We start from the raw sequence: 19811 nt of genomic DNA, 5'->3' as shown, positions 1-19811 counted from the left end.
CTTGTCTAAACTCATAGTCACACATGCAGAATGCATGTTTATGTGAAAAAGCTGAGTGCAAAAAGCTGGGAAGTATATAAAGAAAGCATTTTTTCTGGGTAGTAATTTCTTCATAAAATACAAAGTATTTCTGTAACATAGCTGCTGGTGCTCATCTGTGTTCTAATGTATCATACTCTCATAAGGACCATCATGACACTTTCCAAAATGTCAGTCTTGTATTACACTCTTGCATAATTATTTGATTGGTTTTGACTCTGCTTGATTGGCATCCCACTCAACAATTCTCAGCAGTAGGTGGCATTTTTTCATAAATACCTAAAATAATTCCCCAAACACTTACCAAGAATATCTTGGACAGGTATTTCAGATGTTGCAGGACTTGGTTCTGATTCTCCAGCAGCATTTACAGCTTTCACCCTAAATCGGTATTTTCTGAGCTCTTTCAAATTGGGAATAACACATTCACAAGTGGGGAAGAGTTTGTCTCCTTCGTTCACCTTTTTCCAATCAGTACTACCTTCATCTTGCATTTCAACAATATATCCTTTTATTGGGCTGCCACCATCCTTCTGTGGAGGCTTCCATGCTAGAGCCACAGATGATTTGGTTTTGTCTTTGACCTCAGGGCAAGATGGTGGACCAGGCACAACTTGTAAAACAAGAGCAAGCAAGCAAAAGTTACCTGAGAGTTAGTGTTTACCTATGTATTCCTGAATAGTTTCTAGCAGAATGCAAGCACCTTTTTTTTTTTTTTTTTTTTTTTTTTCCCCAGTCATATGTAAAGTGTATAATTCTGTACACTGTGTAATAATTAGTAATTACATACGTTACATACATTATTGAAGAATATTTAAGATAAAAGGCACAAATGTTGAACTCTAACAACAAAGGAAAATAATTATGTAAAAATCTGATTCTGAATTCAGGTATATTTGGCAATATTTGCACTGATATAATCACAGTTTAATGTACATAAAAGACATGTAAGAAAGTAAAATTAGCTAATTATCTTTAAAACAGTGAAAAACAGCAAAATAGGCAACTATTTTGCATCAACAACATCTTTTTGGTTTAAGGAAAACAATGCATTTGATTAACTGCACTAAATTCAACATATAGCACATTGTGGTTCTAGTGTGATACAGTTGTTAAAAGTAGACATACAAATTATAGACTTACATATGGGATCTGCTGCTAAAGCAGGATCTGATGGTTCACTGGGAGGGCCAATTCCAGCAAGGTTTTCGGCCATAACTCTGAACTGGTATTCCACACCTTCAGCCAAACGAAGCACGTTGTACTCTAGACCTTTTACTGATGGTTTTGTTACTGGAGCCCTGTTAACACGTGACCAGTAAACACCTCCCACCTCTCTCTTTTCCAGCCAATAACCAGTTATTGGGCTGCCACCGTTGTCCAAAGGAGGCTCCCATGTCACCAGCATTGATGATCTAGTGCGATCTAAAATTTTTGGCTTTCCGGGAGGTCCAGGAAGGCCGTAGGGATCCTTAATAACAACTTTTTCTGAGAGGCATTCATCACTTATTCCATATTTGTTTACAGCCCGGACTCTAAATTGATACTTTTCATTTGTTGCAAGATTCCACACCTGAAAAATAAGATTTCAGTCAATATGTGTCTATATTCAGAATAAGTTTATTTGTAGTTATTTAGGGGTTTTGGCTTTACATTATATCTTGTAATACTATTGATATACTTTTGCATATGTAGCTATGTAGCTGCATGCCATGCCCTGGGTATATTTTTATTCGCGTTCATAGGACCAAATATAAACAAAAACATCACCAGGTTTCTCTTTGCATTTGGTAAAGCTGCAAGTAAGACTGAAAAACTGAAAAGAAGATGTCATCCAAACTCAGCTAAGATTAAACAGCAAAAAGGAACAACTTATTTTGTTTTGTCACATGAAGAAAATACATCCACATAGATGGGCAACATGCATCCAGTAATTATGGACTCTAACACAGTTATCTATGCAAGTAGCAGTTTTCATTTAGTGTGAATCATTGTCATTTTTTAAAGCAAACTGACGTACATAATAAAAATATTTTATAAATTACCCCAAATCTTCTCTCAACAGCACTTTTGGAGACTTCTTCCCACTCAGATTTCTTTCTACTAGCATCACGTTTCTCAATAATGTAATGGGTAATTTCACTACCACCATTATCGAGAGGTGCATCCCATGTTAAATAGCATGATTCTGCTTTAATATCAGAAACAGCAAGGTTTCTTGGTGGAGAAGGACGATCTGCATTAAAGCAAAAGAACACAGAATTACATTAAGAAAAAGATAAAAACATTTTATTAGCTGTCATTTTATTTAAATGTCATATCCTTACCATACACTTCAACATGCACATTGCGAAATGCAGTACCAAGACGATTGGAAGCTCGCACAGTGTAAGTGCCTTTATCATCTCTCACTGCTGCAGGCAGGATAAGTTCAGTTTTTGCCTCACTTCTAGATACTTCTTCCTTGGTTATCTTAAGTGCACTGGATGTTTGGTCAATTAAAACTTCGTTCTTGTCCCATTCAATCTTTGGCATTGGCAGTCCTGTCACATCAGCAGGAATATTAACTGGTTCTCCTGCCTTCACTTTGATAGTATCTCCTCTCACAGACAAGCGTAATGTTACAGTTGGAGGCACTGAAAAGCACAAACACACACACACACAAAGGGACAGAGAAGATTGAGATGAAACAGAAAATGTATTGCAGTTTTTGGAGATATTTGTATAGATCTTTTTAAAGCAGGTATACCTTCATCATCCTGTATAACTACATTGAGAGGCAATGATGGTTCACTCTCTCCAATGGCATTAACAGCTTTGACACGAAACTCATACATATGGAGCTCATCAAGTTTTTCAACAAGAAGTGATGTGGTAGGACAGAGCCTTGTGTTAACTCTTTCATAGTCTTTTGCATCATGTCTCCTCTTCTCAACAATGTATCCCAAGATAGGACTACCACCGTCGCTACGTGGAGGCTTCCAATCAAGTGTAATGGTTGACTTTGTCCTCTCTGTATACATGAACCTCTCAGGTGCTGTTGGAGGACCTATTAACACAGATAAATCATATGGAAAAAACATTGACAATATTAAATAATTTTAAATTATATGAATACAGTAGCTACAATAGCTCTGGCTTTTTAAATCTGCATCTTTCATATGCAAAATATCTGCATATGGTTATGGATACTAGAAAGTTTCTAATGTATACGGATAAAAAGGCAACAAGCAGCACTTCAGTAGACACTGGTATTTCACTACATAAAAAGACATAGTAATTTTACAGAACTGTTTTACAGATCTGAGTTAAGTAAATGGTCTGTAAAGGTAGATGTCTTATCCAGGTAGTGAGAAAGAAAATAACACTATAACTGTACAGAAAGCAATCCACACAGCATTATTGTTTTATTAACCTGTATCCCTAGAGATTTAAATTATGTAAAAACAATAACAAAAGCATAATTAATTATCTTACCTAATGGATCAACTGCAAGAATGGGTCCTATTTCAACAGGTGGACCAGTACCAAACTTGTTCTTGGCACTTACACGGAATTTATATTCCTGCCCTTCAACTAGACCTGTAATATCGCATTTAGATCTTTCTGTGTCTATAGCTAGTCTCCATGTATGCATTTTGGCATCCTTCCGTTCAACAATAAAGCCGATGATATCGCTTCCTCCATCATCTTCAGGATCAGACCAGTTAAGCAAACACATCTTTCTGTTTGTGACCACTGGCTTTAGGTCAAGGACTGGCCCAGGAACATCTGAAAATAAAAATCAAACAAGTAGGATAAAGTGTAAAGATTATTTTACCAAAAGAAATGCTTAGTTGATTTCAGAAAATATTTTTCTCACCAAATACTTCTACTCTTGTTCCTGCAGATTTGGAACCACTACTGTTGGTAGCAGTAATTACGTATCTTCCATGGTCTTTTCTCAGTGCATTCTTAATAGTTAACTCCGATTTTGTACCAACATTTTCAATAACAACTCTGTCTTTGTCTAATTCACCCTCCTCAACAGTCCATGCAATGGTGGGAGTAGGACGCCCTGTCACAGTAGCAGGAATTTTAATAGTTTGCCCAGCCATGATCTGAATGCCAGCTTTGACAGAAACATCCAGCTCAACAGTGGGAGGTTCTGCAGAAGACAGAGAAATGGGTAATTCATTAGTTCAAAACAGAGATTCATATACACCTTAAGGAGCTGGACATTTCTTGAAAATATTATATTGCAATACCTTGAGGTTCTGCAACTGTTACAGGTTCCGTTTCACCAGGTGGTCCTTCACCAGCTGCATTAAGTGCAGTGACACGGAGTTTATAGTCTGCACCTTCTCTGACTTCTTTAACAGTATACTGCCGAACCTTAATGGGTTTCTCTGTGCAGCGTGACCACTCTTTTGTTCCCATTAGTTGTTTGTATACATGGTAACCAGTGATATCTCCACCACCATTATACATAGGAGGTTCCCATTCTAAATCTATAGAAGTTGAGCTTGTATCAGCAACCCTTGGAATGGGTGGGCCAGGTGGCACTATAAAAAAAAATAATATGTAAATTGAAGTTAAAGTTTATGAATCCTATTCTGTCATCAGTCTGCTACCATCTTACCATAGGTAAGCTACTTACTTATTGGGTCCTGTGCAGTTTTTGGATCTGATGGTGGACTAAATTTACCAGGGCCAGCTGCATTTTCAGCACATACTCTGAAGATATAGGTTAACCCTTCCAACAGTCCTTCAACTTTAATTTCTAGGGCATTCACAAGGTTCCTGTTGACCCGAGCCCAGTGAGTACTATTAATTTCACGTTTTTCAATCCAATATCCTATGATTGGGCTGCCGTTGTCTTTTGGTTCATTCCATTTAACCAACATACTGTTGCTGGTAACATCTTCCACATCAGGCTTATTAGGAGGATCTGGTGGAGCTGAAAAAAAAGTTATAATTTTGTCATCACTGCTGTCTTATTCAGAGCTAAGATAGAACAAAGATATGAGAAATGACTGATTTTAAGGAATCCTTAATTATTTTACTCTCTTTCATAGTAACTTTGATTCCTAACTGCAATCAGTCATCAAGCTTGCACTGGTTCTCTCTTTCAGTAAGAATATTAGTCTATGGAACACAGAATATCAAGGTTAAGATGTTAAGCATTGTAAATGTAAAGTTTTATGACAGCGACTGTTATTCTTATTTCTTCACTATTGAAATTAGAACGCTTTTTCCCTTTATTTCCATGGATTTCAATAATGGTTTTCCATGGTGTTCAATAATCATGTTGCTCAATTTTCTTCTGGAAAACTTTCACAAGAATGAAGTTGAATTTTCTAAGAGCCTGTGCAGATTTACAGTGGTTTTCTGAAAAGACTGTATTTCAAAATGGAAACTTACAGAAAGGGTCTTTTGCTGTCAGTGGTTTTGAAACACACGGTGGCCCTGATCCAACTCTATTTTCAGCAAATACACGGAAGAGATATTCTTTCCCTTCAATCAGTTTTGTTACATGGAATTTACACTGCCTGAGTGTAGAACTGACAGTGACCCAACCCATTTCAGCTTTTGTGTTGTCTTTCTTTTCGAGTACATAGTTCAGGATTTCACTTCCACCATCATCAAGAGGAGGTTCCCACTTGCAAATGACAGAATTTTTCCTCACATCTTCAAATACAAAGTTGATTGGAGGCCCAGGAGTATCTGTTAGTAAAGCAAGGAAAAATGACGAGTACTCATTTGGTGTACTTGTCACACAACTCTCTGAACAAGTAGCTGTTTACAAGCATATTCACTACACACCTAACACATTGACTTCACAGGAGGCTTTTGCAACACCATGATCATTTTCCACTTTAATTGTAAATGTGCCATGGTCAGCTCTGATGGAGTCACGAATTGATAGCACAGACTCTCCTTCTTTATGGTTGTCAATACTCATACGTTCTGGCAGTGAAAGCTGAAAAGGTTCTTCTTCTTCAGCTTCACCCTTCTTCTTTCTAGTGTATGTCGTTACTCTCTTTTTGATTTCCTCTGGTCTGACAACTTCATCATTCCTCAGCCAAGTGATAGATGGATAAGGTGACCCTGAAATATGTGCCTCAAGTATGATCTCATCACCTCTCTTCACTTCAAGGCCAGACTGCAGGTTTGCAGCAAGGAAAACTTTTGGAGCCTCTGTAATAATACAGAATGACAAATGGAGAGTAGAATCTACCCACATGTTTGAGGATGAATGGCAATTACAAAAAAAAAAAATGATCAAAAAAACAATTCATACCAATAGGATCCACAGCTTTCACAAAAGGAGTAATACGAGAAGGCTCACTGATGCCAGCAGCATTCTCAGCACGAACACGAAACTGGTATTCCTTCCCCTCCTCAAGACCTTTCACTGGATAGGTTAACAGAGGTACTAGATAGTCATTGCATCTCTCCCACCTCTCCTTGCCCTTAGCAAGCTTTTCTATTATATAGCCCATAATCTTGCTTCCACCATCAAACAAAGGTGGTTTCCATGTAAGCGTTACTGATTTTGATGTTGGATTGTGGACCTCAAGGTCAACAGGAGGATCTGGTGGCTCTGTGGAATAGTAACAAAAAAGGGATCATATGAGAAAAAATAAATAAATAAATAAAAATGAAGATTTTAATTAAAATTCAACTTGATAGGTCACTTAGTATCAAACTTACGTTTTGGATCTTCTGCAATAATTGGGTTTCTTAGTTCAAGATATTCACCTCCTCCAATTTTATTGACAGCTTTAACACGGAAGTAATATTCACTGTTTGGAATAAGATCTTTGACTTGCCATGAAAGTTTATTTTCACCAGACATAACTGGGATATATGTTCTACGACCAGCTTCTCTGCGTTCCAGAACATAATGCAGAATAGGAGTACCACCATCAAAGTCTGGAGGTTCCCAGGTTACCTTGCAAGAATTCTTAGTTACTTCGCTTGCCTTAATGTCTTTACACTGTCCAGGTGGACCTGTAATAAAAATAATAAAATTAATTAATACAAGAATTAACTAAATAGATGGGATATGTATTATTACAAATATACAATTATACTGCATTTCTTTGCTCTGCAGAAAGCAGACCAACACACAAATGTTGGCCATACAGCATATGTATGAATTTATGTTCTTAAAGGTGAAGAAAACCATAATTCTTAAAAGATTTTTTTATACTTATATGATGAATATTCTTAGTAATTGGACTTTGAGCAGCCACCATACCCAGTAAATAGCAGTCATAACAATTCGGGGTTAATGTGTTTTTTTGGTGGGATTTTGTAACATTAAGGTATTCATAGCAATTTGCATGGCATCTGAGTTGAAGTGATTCCTCTACATCATGGAAAAGAGATTTTACTAGTCTTTTGTCCCATCAGTTGGTGGGTTCAGGTGGGTTCATAAATCTCTCTCACAGAATGAAAGAAATCTAGTTACCTATGACTTTGACATTGACTGAGCCAGTTGTTGATGCCAGCTTGTTCTCCAATGTGATTGTATAAACACCAGCATCAGCATGAACACTGTCTGTGACTTCAAGCAGTGCAGAAGTGTAATCACTCTTCATTGTTGTTCTGTCACCAGCTTTCAACTCTTTGCCATCTTTGTGCCATGTTATAGTTGGGGATGGAACGGCTCTGAAGGGCACAGGGATACTTAATTTCTGTCCTTTAACAACAACAATGTCGTGAGTTTTTAGATCAATTGTTGGATTACCTGTAAAAGTAAGTATAAAATTATTAGAAAGTTGCCATACAGTGAAGTCTTTTTTCAGTTATCAGTTATGCGGATTTGAAAAAGGAGATCTATTCTTACAGTCTGGGTCTTTGGTAACAACTTTTTCTGAGATGTCTGATGGCTCACTAGCTCCAACAGCATTGACTGCTCTGACTCTCAGCACATATTCTTTGTCTGGAACAACACCTTCCTCCACTTTGCATTTTAGATCTTTTATTGGCCGAGAATTGATTCGCATCCATTTTTCTGTTCCTGCTTCACACATCTCAACATTGTACCCAATAATAGGACTTCCACCATTCTTCTCTGGTGGTTTCCATGAGATGCAAATATGCTTTCGACCTGCATCTGTGACATGTAAATCCTGAGGAGGTGAAGGAGGGCCTGCAGAAATCAAAAAGAATTGTTTGATTTTTTCCCCCAGAATATCTGTTCTAGATAAACACCCTGTTTCCATAACTCATATACTGTACGTTACTACACTACTTACTTGTTGGATCTTCAATATGAATGAGGTCAGTTGGTTCACTGGGATGACCACAGCCAGCTTCATTTTCTGCACGAACCTGAAACTGCACATCTGTACCTTCAATGACATCAGTCACTCTGAAATTGCAATCTGGACCAGATGTCTTGCCAGCTTTTACCCAGCGGGTAGCAAGTTTTTCCTTCTTTTCAATAACATATCTGAAGGAGTAAATAATATCAGGCATGTGAAATGCGAACATTTTGGACTTCATGCTCAATAAAATAAATAGTGAGAGACTGGAATGATGTGGCCAATTGAAAGGTAAAGACAGTCATGGGTGACAGACTCAGTAGGCTTTATTTCATATATCAGCGAAATATTCCTGATTGCCCTGGTAGGTCTTGGATATAATGAGGTTGACATTAATGACAGAGCCAATTTCGAAAAACTATTCCTGAACTTCTGCTGTGTTATCAGGTTTTGGAGAGTTGCAGAAGTGAAGAAAAGAACCTCCATGCTAAACTTAAATATTCACTAATTCAGTCATCAGTGGATAAGTCCCACTGAGAACATCTGTAGATATTATCTATTAGTTGTTCAGCTGTCAAAATTTTGTCTATGACAGGCTATGGGAAAGTAATGCAAATTGAGTGATTTATGTTGCTTCAGGCAGATCTCTGTAGTTGTCAGTTTGTTTAGAATACGCTTGCTGTGATTGGGAAGAAGAGGAAAGGTGAAAATATGAAGAGAAAAATCTAACTAGTATTCAAGGTAAATTTCAGAGCTCAGATATTTGAGAAGTCACAGAAAAGGAGAATCTAGAAGAAACCCAAAGGAGGAAAAATATCTGCTTGAAAAATCTAACAAGGAGAATAAACATAAAACAATGAGGCTTTGCACTAGCTGAGTATATGTAGTTTCAATGAGAAACTCAGGCAAAAGGAAAATGTAACAATGTTATTTGGTAGACCGGCCAAGTGGCTAGAGCTCCAGCTGGTGATGGAGACTACAGCTGCGTTAAAGTTTGGTTTTGTTTACAATTCAATTTAATCTGATTTGATTAGATGCTCTTTTGATGATGTTTAGACACATGCATTGTTTATGCACATCAAGTCATATCTATTTGTATAACTTCCACTTTAAATTCTTAATTGCTGTAATCATACAGCCGATTTTTTTTTCCATAAATTCACCTCTTTTTCATATAAAATGTGTCCATTTAAAATTTAAAAATGTTGACTAAAATATCTTCATTTATAAAAAAAAAAAATAATCTTCATCTACAGGAAACACTACAGAAACATAAAATGAGCTTACCTTTGAATTGGTCTACCACCATCATTCTTAGGTGGTTCCCATTTTAAATCAACATGACCTTTTGTCACTTCAACTATTGTAAGAGCATATGGAGGCCCAGGGGTTGCTAAAGAAAAAAACATACACACATGAAAAGAAGAGGAACCCATGACAAGTGAGCTGTTCTACTGACCACTCGGCTAGCAAATCTCATACTTACTGAAAGTATCTTTAGCGAGAACTGAATCTTCAATTTCACAGTAGTCACTTTGACCAATGGCATTTTCAGCAGCCACACGGAAAACATACAGTGAGCCTTCAGTCAGTGGGCTCACTGTATACTTGGTATCTTTTACTGTTGTATCAACTGTCTGCCAGCCTTTTCTCCTTACGTCTCTCTTTTCAACAATGTAGTTGGTAATTGGAGAACCCCCATCTTTTTCTGGTACTGTCCATTTAAGATCCGCTGTGTTTTTAGTAATATTAATAACCTCAAGCCACCGAGGTGGTGAAGGAGGATCTGTAAAATATCAATACAAGGAAAAGGTTGATAGAAAAAGATCTTGGAAGACACAGAATAATACTGAAACTATAAAAACTTTGTATTTTCCTAGATGAAGTAGGGTAGATTTTAGTATTTCATAAGCCTGGAAGAGTTCACTTGGTACCTACACAGGTAGGCAGACATAGGACTTCTTAAAAATATAGTGAGAGTGTACTTGCAGTAGCAACACACTCTGAAACGGTACTTACACAGCCTTTCTTTGCACAGCACAGGGTCACTGGGTTCACTGGGCTCACTCTCTCCAGCCTTGTTCACAGCTCTTACACGGAATGAGTATTCTTGTTTCTCCATAAGCCCTTTGAGGAAGTGTTCAGTTGTGGGAACACCTTCAGCCACTCTCACCCACTCATCTGTTCCAGTCTTTAATAGTTCAATGACATAAGATTCGATCTTTGCCCCTCCATCATGTTCTGGCTTTGTCCAGTTCAGGAATAATGATGTCTTGCCAACATCTTTCACTGTTGGCTTTCCAGGGGGCCATGGTGGATCTAGGCAGGAGCCCAATATTAATTACATGATTGAAAACAAACATACATATTTATATTTTGTTAAATTAAACCAGGAAAAAAATGCATTTATTATACCAATTGGGTCTTTCACTAAGATTGGCTCTGTTTCCTTGCTTGGTTTTCCAGGTCCTGCAAGATTCTCTGCCAAGACACGGAACTTATATTTCTTCTTATTTGTAAGACCTTTAACTCTGGAAATCAAAATTAAATTTGATTAAACAAAATCTACACGTTAACTCTTGCCTAAAACATTATCCTCCATATTCTTCATATTATGATTTTCTTTGACAATCTGAGATTACCCAGGTTACTGTTAATGTTATATGAAAATGTGAACATTCAGAATAGGTAAATGCCAACAGTAGAATGGAGTGCTGTGATGGAGAAATCAATGTGTTGAGAGCCATCTTGCATTTCTGCTTGTTGCATTATTGTTAGCTAATATGTTTCAGGAGGAAAAAAGAAAGGGATGTTAGCAAACTGATGCATTAGGTAGTTACGTCTAAGATTTTAGAATGTCTGTGTTTAGAATGTTTAGAATGAGTAATCACAAAGCGCAGAAGTTATTAAGCATATCAGTTAAAAAAAAAAAGAATGATTCAGTCTTCTGTGAAAACACTCTTCTTAAAACTAATTATGAAATGAAGCATATCATTGGATGCTGGATCTTTTAAAAATTTAGTTGGATCTTTTAAAAAGTTTTAAAAAAAGTTTAATAAGTTTTCTAAAAAAAGTTTAAAAAGTTTTTAAAAAGTTTTTAAATTTTAAAGTTTCTTTTTTTAAAGTTAGTTGGATCTTTTTAAAAAAGTTGGATCAGTGATTTGGTCTTCTGTAAAGACATTCTTCTTTTTAAAAACTATGAAATGAAGCATGTCACTGGATGCTAGTTGGATCTCAACTTACTGAAGCAAGGAAAAAAGAGCAAGCATAATGTAAGAACTGCTTAAAAGGCTACTTTCATATGTCTCTGTTACCTATTTCAGTCTAAAGTGACTATATCTTACTTGAATGTTGTATCTTTCACTGGCATTTTATTGCATTTTATCCATTTATCCTGTTCAGGATCATATCGTTCAACCCAGTAGCCAGTTATGGGACTGCCACCATCTTCATCTGGTTCATTCCACGTTAGGGTCACTGAATCTTTAGTGACCTCTATAGGCTTGAGACCTGTTGGAGGGCCTGGTGGGTCTGTATAAATTAACAAATTAAAAACAACAAAATCAAAACCATCACAAGTGTTTTTATCTCTGTTAAAATACTGTCAAAAGTAAACATTAATTTAATTCACTAACCAAATGAATATTTTGCAATGATGGGGCTACACTGTGCTGGCTCCCCGATACCATACATGTTCTCAGCACTGACTCGGAAAACATATTCTTTATGAGGAGTTAAATTTGTAGCTCTGAATTTTGTGTCTTTGATAGTTGATGACAACTTATGCCATATTTCGCTGTCTGTAGCTCTTTTCTCAAGGACATAGTTTGTAATTTTAGAACCCCCATCATCCCGGGGAGGATTCCATGTCAGAAGGCAGGATTCATTTGTGATTTCTGATACATCAAATGCAGCAGGTGGACCAGGTTTATCTGTAGTGGACGAGATTCAGATGTTAATCTTCTGCTTGCATACCTCAGTATGTTACTGACGATTTTTATAAACAATATAAAATACAGGCATACCGAGAACATTGACTTCAACAACAGCAGTAGCACGTCCACTGGAATTTACAGCTTCTATAATATAGGTTCCACTGTCACTCCTTTTGCTGTCTGTAATAGTGACTGTAGAATGATTAGGTTTGGTTTCAATGGTGATTCTGTCATCAGGTCTTAGAATTTTGTCAGCCTTTGTCCAAGTAATCTGGGGCTCTGGCTTTCCAGTTACTTTAGCTGGCAGCTCAATTTTAGTTCCAGCTTTCACAGTGAGTCCAGCAAGCAGTTTCACATCTAAGAAAATTTCTGGAGCCTCTGATTTAGGAGAAAAGTAAGCCATTGTTATAGAAACCATATATCACATAATAAAGTGATAAAGGTAAAAATAGTGTCTATTGTAATTCAGTGATATATGCAATTACCTTTTGCATCAATGGCCTGAATATCATCTGTTGGCTTGCTTGGCTTACTAGCTCCTATTCTGTTCAAAGCCTTAACCCGATATGCATACCACTCTCCTTCCTTCAGTTTTGTTACTTCCATTCTGGTTGTTAAAAACAACAACAAACAAATATTTAAAGTGTTGCAGATGATACAGTTAATTGAAGGGATATCACAGAATCATAGAACCCTTAAGGTTGGAAAAGGCCTCCAAGACTATCTAGTCCAAATGTCTGCCTACCAACAATGTTACTCACTAAACCATGTCCCTGAGTACCACATCCAATCTTTCTTTAAACACCCCAGTGATGGTGACTCCAACACCTCCCTGGGCAATCTGTTCCAATGGCTAACCACTCTTTCTGAGAAGAAATTTCTTCTAATTTCCACCGTGAATACTCGCCTGAACATGAGCCAGCAGTGTGCCCAGGTGGCCAAGAAGGCCAATGGCATCCTGGCTTGTATTGGGAACAGTGTGGCCAGCAGGACCAGGGAGGTGATTGTCTCCCTGTGCTCAGCTCTGGTGAGGCAGCGCCTCAAGTACTGTGTTTAGTTTTGGGACCCTTATTACAAGAAAGACATCGAGGTCCTTGGAGTGTGTTCAGAGAAGGCCTCTGAATCTGTTGGAGGGCCTGGAACACAAGTCTTATGAGGAGCAACTGGGGTTGTTTAGTGTGGAGGAGAGGAGACTCAGGGGAAACCTTACTGCTCTCTACAACTCATGAAGTTGTGGCAAGCTGGGGGTCAGCCTCTTCTTGCAGATAAATAGTGATAAGACTGGATGTTAATTTACTTACTTTGTTTCAATAACAGGCTCCCCGCATGTCTCCCACTTATCTGTGCCACGTTGTGATTTTTCTACCAGATAGCCCTTGATGCGGGCACCACCATCATATTTGGGAGGTTCCCATGTTAGGAAGATTCCTTTTGATGTTGGATTTCTCCATTTAACATTCTCTGGTGGATCAGGCACCGCTATTGAAAATTAAATACAGACCAGTTTCTAAGATACCATATAAGGGAGATTTTTTTCCTGTCTTATCATAAAGAAAATCAGCAATGTTTTTAGAAACAGCAAGAAAATCACCAACAATATGATAAAGGTGACTCACTTGCTGGTGCTGACATATTTACAGGTTCATCAATATATGCAGGTTCTCCTGGGCCACATTTATTGCATGCAGAAACTCTAAATAAATATTCTTTTCCTTGGATGAGATCAGGAACAGTGAATTCTTGGTCAACGACCTGATCCATAACCTAAAGAGAAGGAAGAATCCACTGTGCTTCTAAAATTTATTTCCAAAGAACAATCACAAAAGTATGACATAAAATTCAGTAGCATGTGTGGAAACAATATAGCAAACAGAAGCAGAAGTGAGAAAAAATGAACTTACTTTGATCCATGTTTTCCGGCTTACTTCACGTTTTTCAATGATATAGCCAATAACTGGACTTCCACCATCATCTTCTGGTGGTTCCCATGACAGCTGTACTGTGTTCCTGATTATGTCTAAAACTTTAAGTTCTCTTGGTGCACTTGGGCGAGCTAGAAATCAAAAAAAAAATTATTAATTCTGTAATCAGAACTTGTCAGATCATCTCTATTTCATTTACCCATCAAAAGACTTACTGTACTTAGTTATTCTTCCTGAAACAACAAATAGCTGGATGTTGAAAACAAGAAAAAAACTTTTATGGGATGGATTTCTAGTTTTTAGTTATGTCTTAACATTCTTGGTTTACTGGAAGTTGTGTGATTTCACATTATTAATCTAAAAATGTTACTGTTGGAATATATGTATCCATCCACTTACCAATAACGTTAACATTAATTTCTCCTGAAACAGATGACATAGGGTTTTCTAATGTTAACGTATAAATTCCCTTGTCTGGACGTTCACTTGGAGTAATTACAAGTTCTGCAAAGGAGGCAGTGGTCTTTATTGTTACACGATCACCCTCTTCTAAGACTTGATCACCAAAAGACCATGTGGCAGTTGGCACAGGGTAGCCAGTGATAGGAACACGGATCTTGATTGGCTCTGGAACAATAACTTCCAATCCATCTTTAAATGCACTTAGGTCCATTGTAGGTCCAACTGAAAAAGTGAAAAATTGATTCCATGAAATATTTTCAGATGTTCTGAATATGGCTAATGGTTTCTGGCTTATTCTGACTGTATCTCTGCCAGCAGGTTGCAGCTGTAGCTCTCCCAGCTAATTTTTTTTTTATTTTTTTATTTTTAAGAAATAGATCATAGGTAGGAGATACCAATATATCAATAGATAGGAGATTAATCTATCCTTTAATATAAAAACTTGATAGTTTTTTTTTTTGTTTGTTTGTTTTTTTAGTCTTCTCTGCCTTTTCCTCCTTCAGGAAGAAACAAAGGAGACGAAGGAGAAATAACTTAGAATCTCAAAGGTCTAAGGCTGTTTTTGCTAGCTGGCATCACCGATGGTGAAAGATATGAATCTTAGCCACATGATGCACTTTCATTGTGCATCTTTTTCTGATAAAATATCTTTGATACATAGCATATGGCTTACCAAAAGTATCATCTGCAGTTAATGGCCCAATAGCCTCAGCTGGGTCAGACACACCAGCTGCATTTTCTGCTGAGACTCTGTAGTAATAGCGGGATCCTGGTTTCAATCCAGTTACCTAAAAAGCACATATAATTATTTAGTAACTCATATTAAAGATGATCTACACATTTTGAGTACTTTGTTGATAAATCAAACATCTTACCTTAAAAGTAAGAGCTGGTACTAGCTTTGGGTTACAGCGGATCCATTTGTCTGTTCCTTCTTCCTGCCTTTCAATAATATACCCTAAGATTGGGCTTCCACCATCTTTGAGGGGAGGTTCCCATGTGAGCTGCACTGATGTCTTAGTTTGATCTGAATGATCAAGGTTAATGGGAGGACTTGGTCTCTCTGAAAATAAATTGAGAGAAACAAATATTGGCAACTGGTAGAGGAGTGTATCTCTGCATATCAGCTGTCTGTATATTTAAGTACTAGTTTTAAAGCCTATGCAGAGTTTTTTTTTTCCAAACTGTTTTTTTAAATTGAGGTTTGGTCCTAATTTCAGAGCAGAAATATTGGAAGTTCTTATTGTGTCAAATAATAGTAAGGTACTTCTTCTATGTTTAAAGATTGTTTAAGTACTGGCCGGTACTGGGGCCAGTCCTCTTTAATATCTTTATTGATGATCTGGTTGAGGGCATCGAGTGCACCCTCAGTAAGTTTGCAGATGACACCAAGTTAGGTGCGCGTGTCGATCTGCTCGAGGGTAGGAAGGCTCTGCAGGAGGATCTGGATAGGCTGCACCGATGGGCTGAGGCCAACTGCATGAAGTTCAACAAGGCCAAGTGCCGGGTCCTGCACCTGGGGCGCAATAACCCCAAGCAGAGCTACAGGCTGGGAGATGAGTGGTTGGAAAGCTGCCAGGCAGAGAAGGACCTAGGAGTGATGGTTGATAGTCGGCTGAATATGAGCCAGCAGTGTGCTCAGGTGGCCAAGAAGGCCAACAGCATCCTGGATTGTATAAGAAGCAGTGTGGCCAGCAGGGCTAGGGAAGTGATTGTCCCCCTGTACTCAGCTCTGGTGAGGCCGCACCTTGAGTACTGTGTTCAGTTTTGGGCCCCTCGCTACAAGAAGGACATCGAGGTGCTTGAGCGAGTCCAGAGAAGAGCGATGAAGCTGGTGAGGGGTCTGGAGAACAAGTCCTACGAGGAGCAGCTGAGGGAGCTGGGCCTGTTCAGCCCGGAGAAAAGGAGGCTCAGGGGCAACCTTATTGCTCTCTATGGGTACCTTAAAGAGGCTGTAGCAAGGTGGGGGTTGATCTGTTCTCCCACGTGCCTGGTGACAGGACGAGGGGGAATGGGCTAAAGTTGCACCAGGGGAGTTTTAGGCTGGATGTTAGGAAGAACTTCTTTACCGAAAGGGTTGTTAGGCATTGGAATGGGCTGCCCAGGTTGAGTCACCATCCCTGGAGGTCTTTAAAAGACCTTTAGATGTAGAGCTTAGTGATATGGTGTAGTGGAGGACTTGTTAGTGTTAGGTCAGAGGTTGGACTTGATGATCTTGAGGTCTCTTCCAACCTAGAAATTCTGTGAAATTCTGTGAAATACTAAAGTCAGGAGAAGTTTAGCTATACCCATTATTTTCAGCACCCATTTCTCTGATTGCTTTTGGGAACATTCCTGTACACTTAGTATTTAAATAGCCAAAATGTCCTTAAGTTTTAATGCAATCACAATAGAACTTACCAACGGGGTCCATAATTTTTACTGCACGTGTAGCAGGACTTGGTTTGCCAACTCCAACCATATTTTGAGCTCTTACTCTGAAAAAATATTCTTCATTTTCCACAACATCAGTCAGGACAGCTGACAGTTCATCAGCTCCAGTGGTCATAGCTGGCTCCCATTTGATGGAAGCTCTGTTACGCAGTTCAATAATGTAGCCAGTAATTGGAGTTCCTCCATCATACTCAGGTACTTCCCAGGTAAGTGTAGCACCAAACCTGTTCACATCAGTAACTTCTACATTTTGAGGAGGACCAGGAACTTCTAAATTTTATTTTAGAAAGAAAAAGAAAAAACAAGGTATGTGTTTCTCTATCTGTTCTCTTGAGTTGTATTTTTTTTTTTTTTCACAGTCATAAAACAGTGAGTTTTTCATAACTTCTGCTCACCAAATTTGCTCTTAGCTTCCACTGGTCTCTCTGTTTCCACTGGCTCACCGGTACCCACTCGGTTCCGTGCACTAACACGAAAGAGGTACTCAACCCCTCCTTTTTGAAGTCCAGTAACTGTGTATTCACAATTTTCCGCACGATCAGTGACCATAATCCACGTCTTACGTTTGATATCACGTCTTTCAATGACGTAGCCAATGATTTTGCTTCCACCATCACTTTCTGGTTCCTGCCAGGCAAGGCCAACTTCACCATCATAAGTTTCAGTGACTTCCAAGTTTCTAACTGGACCTGGAACATCTAAGAAACATACAACAATAATTTAGAGCATTGCATCTTTTATTTGTTTGGGCCTAAAAAAAGGTAGTCAAGGTTTTAACAATGGGAGCACTTACCAATGACCTCTACATTGATGAATGCTTCTGCCTGGCCATGTTTGTTTCGAAGTATAATCTTGTACCTTCCCTTATCTGATTTCTTTGCTTCATAAATTTTGAAGGTAGTACAGTCAGTTGTTGTATCAACAGTTGTTGTTGGCAGACCTTCCTCCCCTTTCAACCATTCTGCTTCTGCTCTTGGGTAGGCATCGTATGGAACAGTCATAGTTAAAGGCTTCCCAACATCAACGACAAGGTTTTGATCACCAGTCTTTATTCTAGGAGCAGCTAAGGAAGATCAATATGACAAGTCAGTGCTTACAAATTATAAGAATGATATATGTGTGAAGTCGTCTAAGAAGCACACACAGAAAAGTAAAAGGAACTGTTGTGTCAATTCTAAACAAATTCCTTTATACATTTATTGGATTGCTCCAGAGAGCAAGAAACTCAGACATTATGTACCGTGCTGTCCTATAAAATGAGGGAAGAGGAAGCTGCTTTTTGACCATTAATTTTATTGGTCTGATACTGTAAATGACAAATGAAGAACTAATTGTCTTATATGACTGAAATTAGTAGGTCAAATAATTTGCATACTGCATTGCATCTGCAATGACCTAATGAAATGCAATAATTTTCATCTGCAGTGATGTAATGAAAAGATTTTTTGTCCTGTAAGCTCATTTTATGCTCTTTACTGTAGACACTGAAAAGCGACCTATAATTTCCTTGACAGCTGGACAAGCATGGTATAATAAAAAAATATTTGTTGTCTGAATTGTAATTCATACAGTTTAACAGACTTGCACTAGTCTCAGCCTGATTTCATATTCATTTTAAAAACTTTACTTGAAGAGTTAATTCTCCGATCTCAAATTTTATCAAATAAATACAAAGCAACTTACCTGCTAATTCAAGTTTAGCTCTAGCTTCTTTATCTTTAGCAATAAATCTGTATTCCCCTTGGTCACGGGGCTTTATATCGCACACCTGCAGCCTATGGACCTTTCCTTCACTCATCATCTGATGTTTGTCACCTTGAACAATAATCATGTTGTTTCTCAGCCACTTGACTTCCACACCGTCTTTGTTCAACTCAGCCATGAAGATGACATCTGCACCAGGAGCTTCATAGATATCTTGTGGTGGTCGGATAATCTCAACAGGGATTTCTGAAATAAACATCAATTCATTTGACGGTATTAGTGTATCATTTCTACTATCACTAAATAATGAAGAAATTAATCCTATTTAATTTTATACATACCTTCAACAAAAAGTCTTGCCCTAGATTTCCTGTCATCCACTCCACAGGAATATTCACACTCATCATCTAGTCTACAGTCTTTTATGATTAATCTGTGCAGGTTTCCATCCTTTTCAAACTGATATCTTTATGGGGAGAAAATAAGTAAGCAGCATTATAATACCCAGATAAAGATACAAAGTAAAGCAAGTGTGTTTAGCATATTAACAAGCATAATAAAACGTGCATACTTTTTGCCTTCTTTGATTTCTCTGCCATTTCTGTACCATCTCACACTAGCTTTCTCCTTGGAAAGTTGGCAGGTGAAGACAGCATCATCAAATTCAGTGACGGTCTGGTCCCGGAGATGTTCAATGAAGTCTGCTGGTGCTTCTGTGATGAGAAGCTCTGCAACAGATTTGTCTTGTCCAGCAGTTACAGTGTATTCACCTTCATCTATAAAGCCACAGTCTTTAATGATGAGAGAGTGTTTGTATTTATCAATTTTATACAAAATGCGCTTGTTGAAAGTGATCTCTTCACCATTCTTTGTCCATTTGAGAGTTGCATTAAGGCGATTGACTTTGCACCAGAATGTGACAGTTTTCTTTTCCATGGTCTCAATATCTTCAAGGGGCTCAACAATTCTGAGATCCTCCTCTGTTAGGACAAAAAATAAAAATGTGATTAATTTATATCCTCATTATCCTTACGTGAAATTGAATACAGGATGATTAA

General features: G+C 38.0%; 1 protein-coding gene across 50 annotated transcripts in view; it reads right to left on the bottom strand.

Annotated features, from left to right (window-relative positions):
• The window catches only part of LOC311210842 (titin-like), a 243002-nt gene that overhangs the window by 68796 nt on the left and 154395 nt on the right, over nucleotides 1-19811 (bottom strand). For all 50 annotated transcript variants that reach the window (XM_084289064.1, XM_084289078.1, XM_084289067.1 and 47 more), the window contains 36 exons: nucleotides 19325-19733; nucleotides 19095-19219; nucleotides 18733-18999; nucleotides 17843-18112; nucleotides 17445-17747; nucleotides 17017-17319; nucleotides 15492-15679; nucleotides 15290-15404; nucleotides 14554-14838; nucleotides 14134-14285; nucleotides 13849-13996; nucleotides 13534-13711; nucleotides 12718-12839; nucleotides 12323-12610; nucleotides 11933-12229; nucleotides 11642-11828; nucleotides 10713-10828; nucleotides 10317-10616; nucleotides 9784-10083; nucleotides 9585-9690; nucleotides 8289-8485; nucleotides 7877-8182; nucleotides 7499-7777; nucleotides 6736-7035; nucleotides 6323-6625; nucleotides 5845-6219; nucleotides 5443-5745; nucleotides 4679-4978; nucleotides 4287-4583; nucleotides 3902-4186; nucleotides 3517-3810; nucleotides 2789-3088; nucleotides 2367-2675; nucleotides 2085-2275; nucleotides 1183-1612; nucleotides 344-652 (listed from right to left, as the gene is read on the bottom strand). In XM_084289064.1, the coding sequence (XP_084145190.1) occupies nucleotides 344-652; nucleotides 1183-1612; nucleotides 2085-2275; nucleotides 2367-2675; nucleotides 2789-3088; nucleotides 3517-3810; nucleotides 3902-4186; nucleotides 4287-4583; nucleotides 4679-4978; nucleotides 5443-5745; nucleotides 5845-6219; nucleotides 6323-6625; nucleotides 6736-7035; nucleotides 7499-7777; nucleotides 7877-8182; nucleotides 8289-8485; nucleotides 9585-9690; nucleotides 9784-10083; nucleotides 10317-10616; nucleotides 10713-10828; nucleotides 11642-11828; nucleotides 11933-12229; nucleotides 12323-12610; nucleotides 12718-12839; nucleotides 13534-13711; nucleotides 13849-13996; nucleotides 14134-14285; nucleotides 14554-14838; nucleotides 15290-15404; nucleotides 15492-15679; nucleotides 17017-17319; nucleotides 17445-17747; nucleotides 17843-18112; nucleotides 18733-18999; nucleotides 19095-19219; nucleotides 19325-19733 (9237 nt within the window). The remainder of the gene's footprint in view (nucleotides 1-343; nucleotides 653-1182; nucleotides 1613-2084; nucleotides 2276-2366; nucleotides 2676-2788; nucleotides 3089-3516; nucleotides 3811-3901; nucleotides 4187-4286; nucleotides 4584-4678; nucleotides 4979-5442; nucleotides 5746-5844; nucleotides 6220-6322; nucleotides 6626-6735; nucleotides 7036-7498; nucleotides 7778-7876; nucleotides 8183-8288; nucleotides 8486-9584; nucleotides 9691-9783; nucleotides 10084-10316; nucleotides 10617-10712; nucleotides 10829-11641; nucleotides 11829-11932; nucleotides 12230-12322; nucleotides 12611-12717; nucleotides 12840-13533; nucleotides 13712-13848; nucleotides 13997-14133; nucleotides 14286-14553; nucleotides 14839-15289; nucleotides 15405-15491; nucleotides 15680-17016; nucleotides 17320-17444; nucleotides 17748-17842; nucleotides 18113-18732; nucleotides 19000-19094; nucleotides 19220-19324; nucleotides 19734-19811) is intronic.

This window comes from Netta rufina (assembly GCF_964035555.1).
Source record: "Netta rufina genome assembly, chromosome: 6".
Lineage (NCBI taxonomy): Eukaryota > Metazoa > Chordata > Aves > Anseriformes > Anatidae > Netta > Netta rufina.
This window is presented reverse-complemented; position numbering and strand designations above follow the sequence as displayed.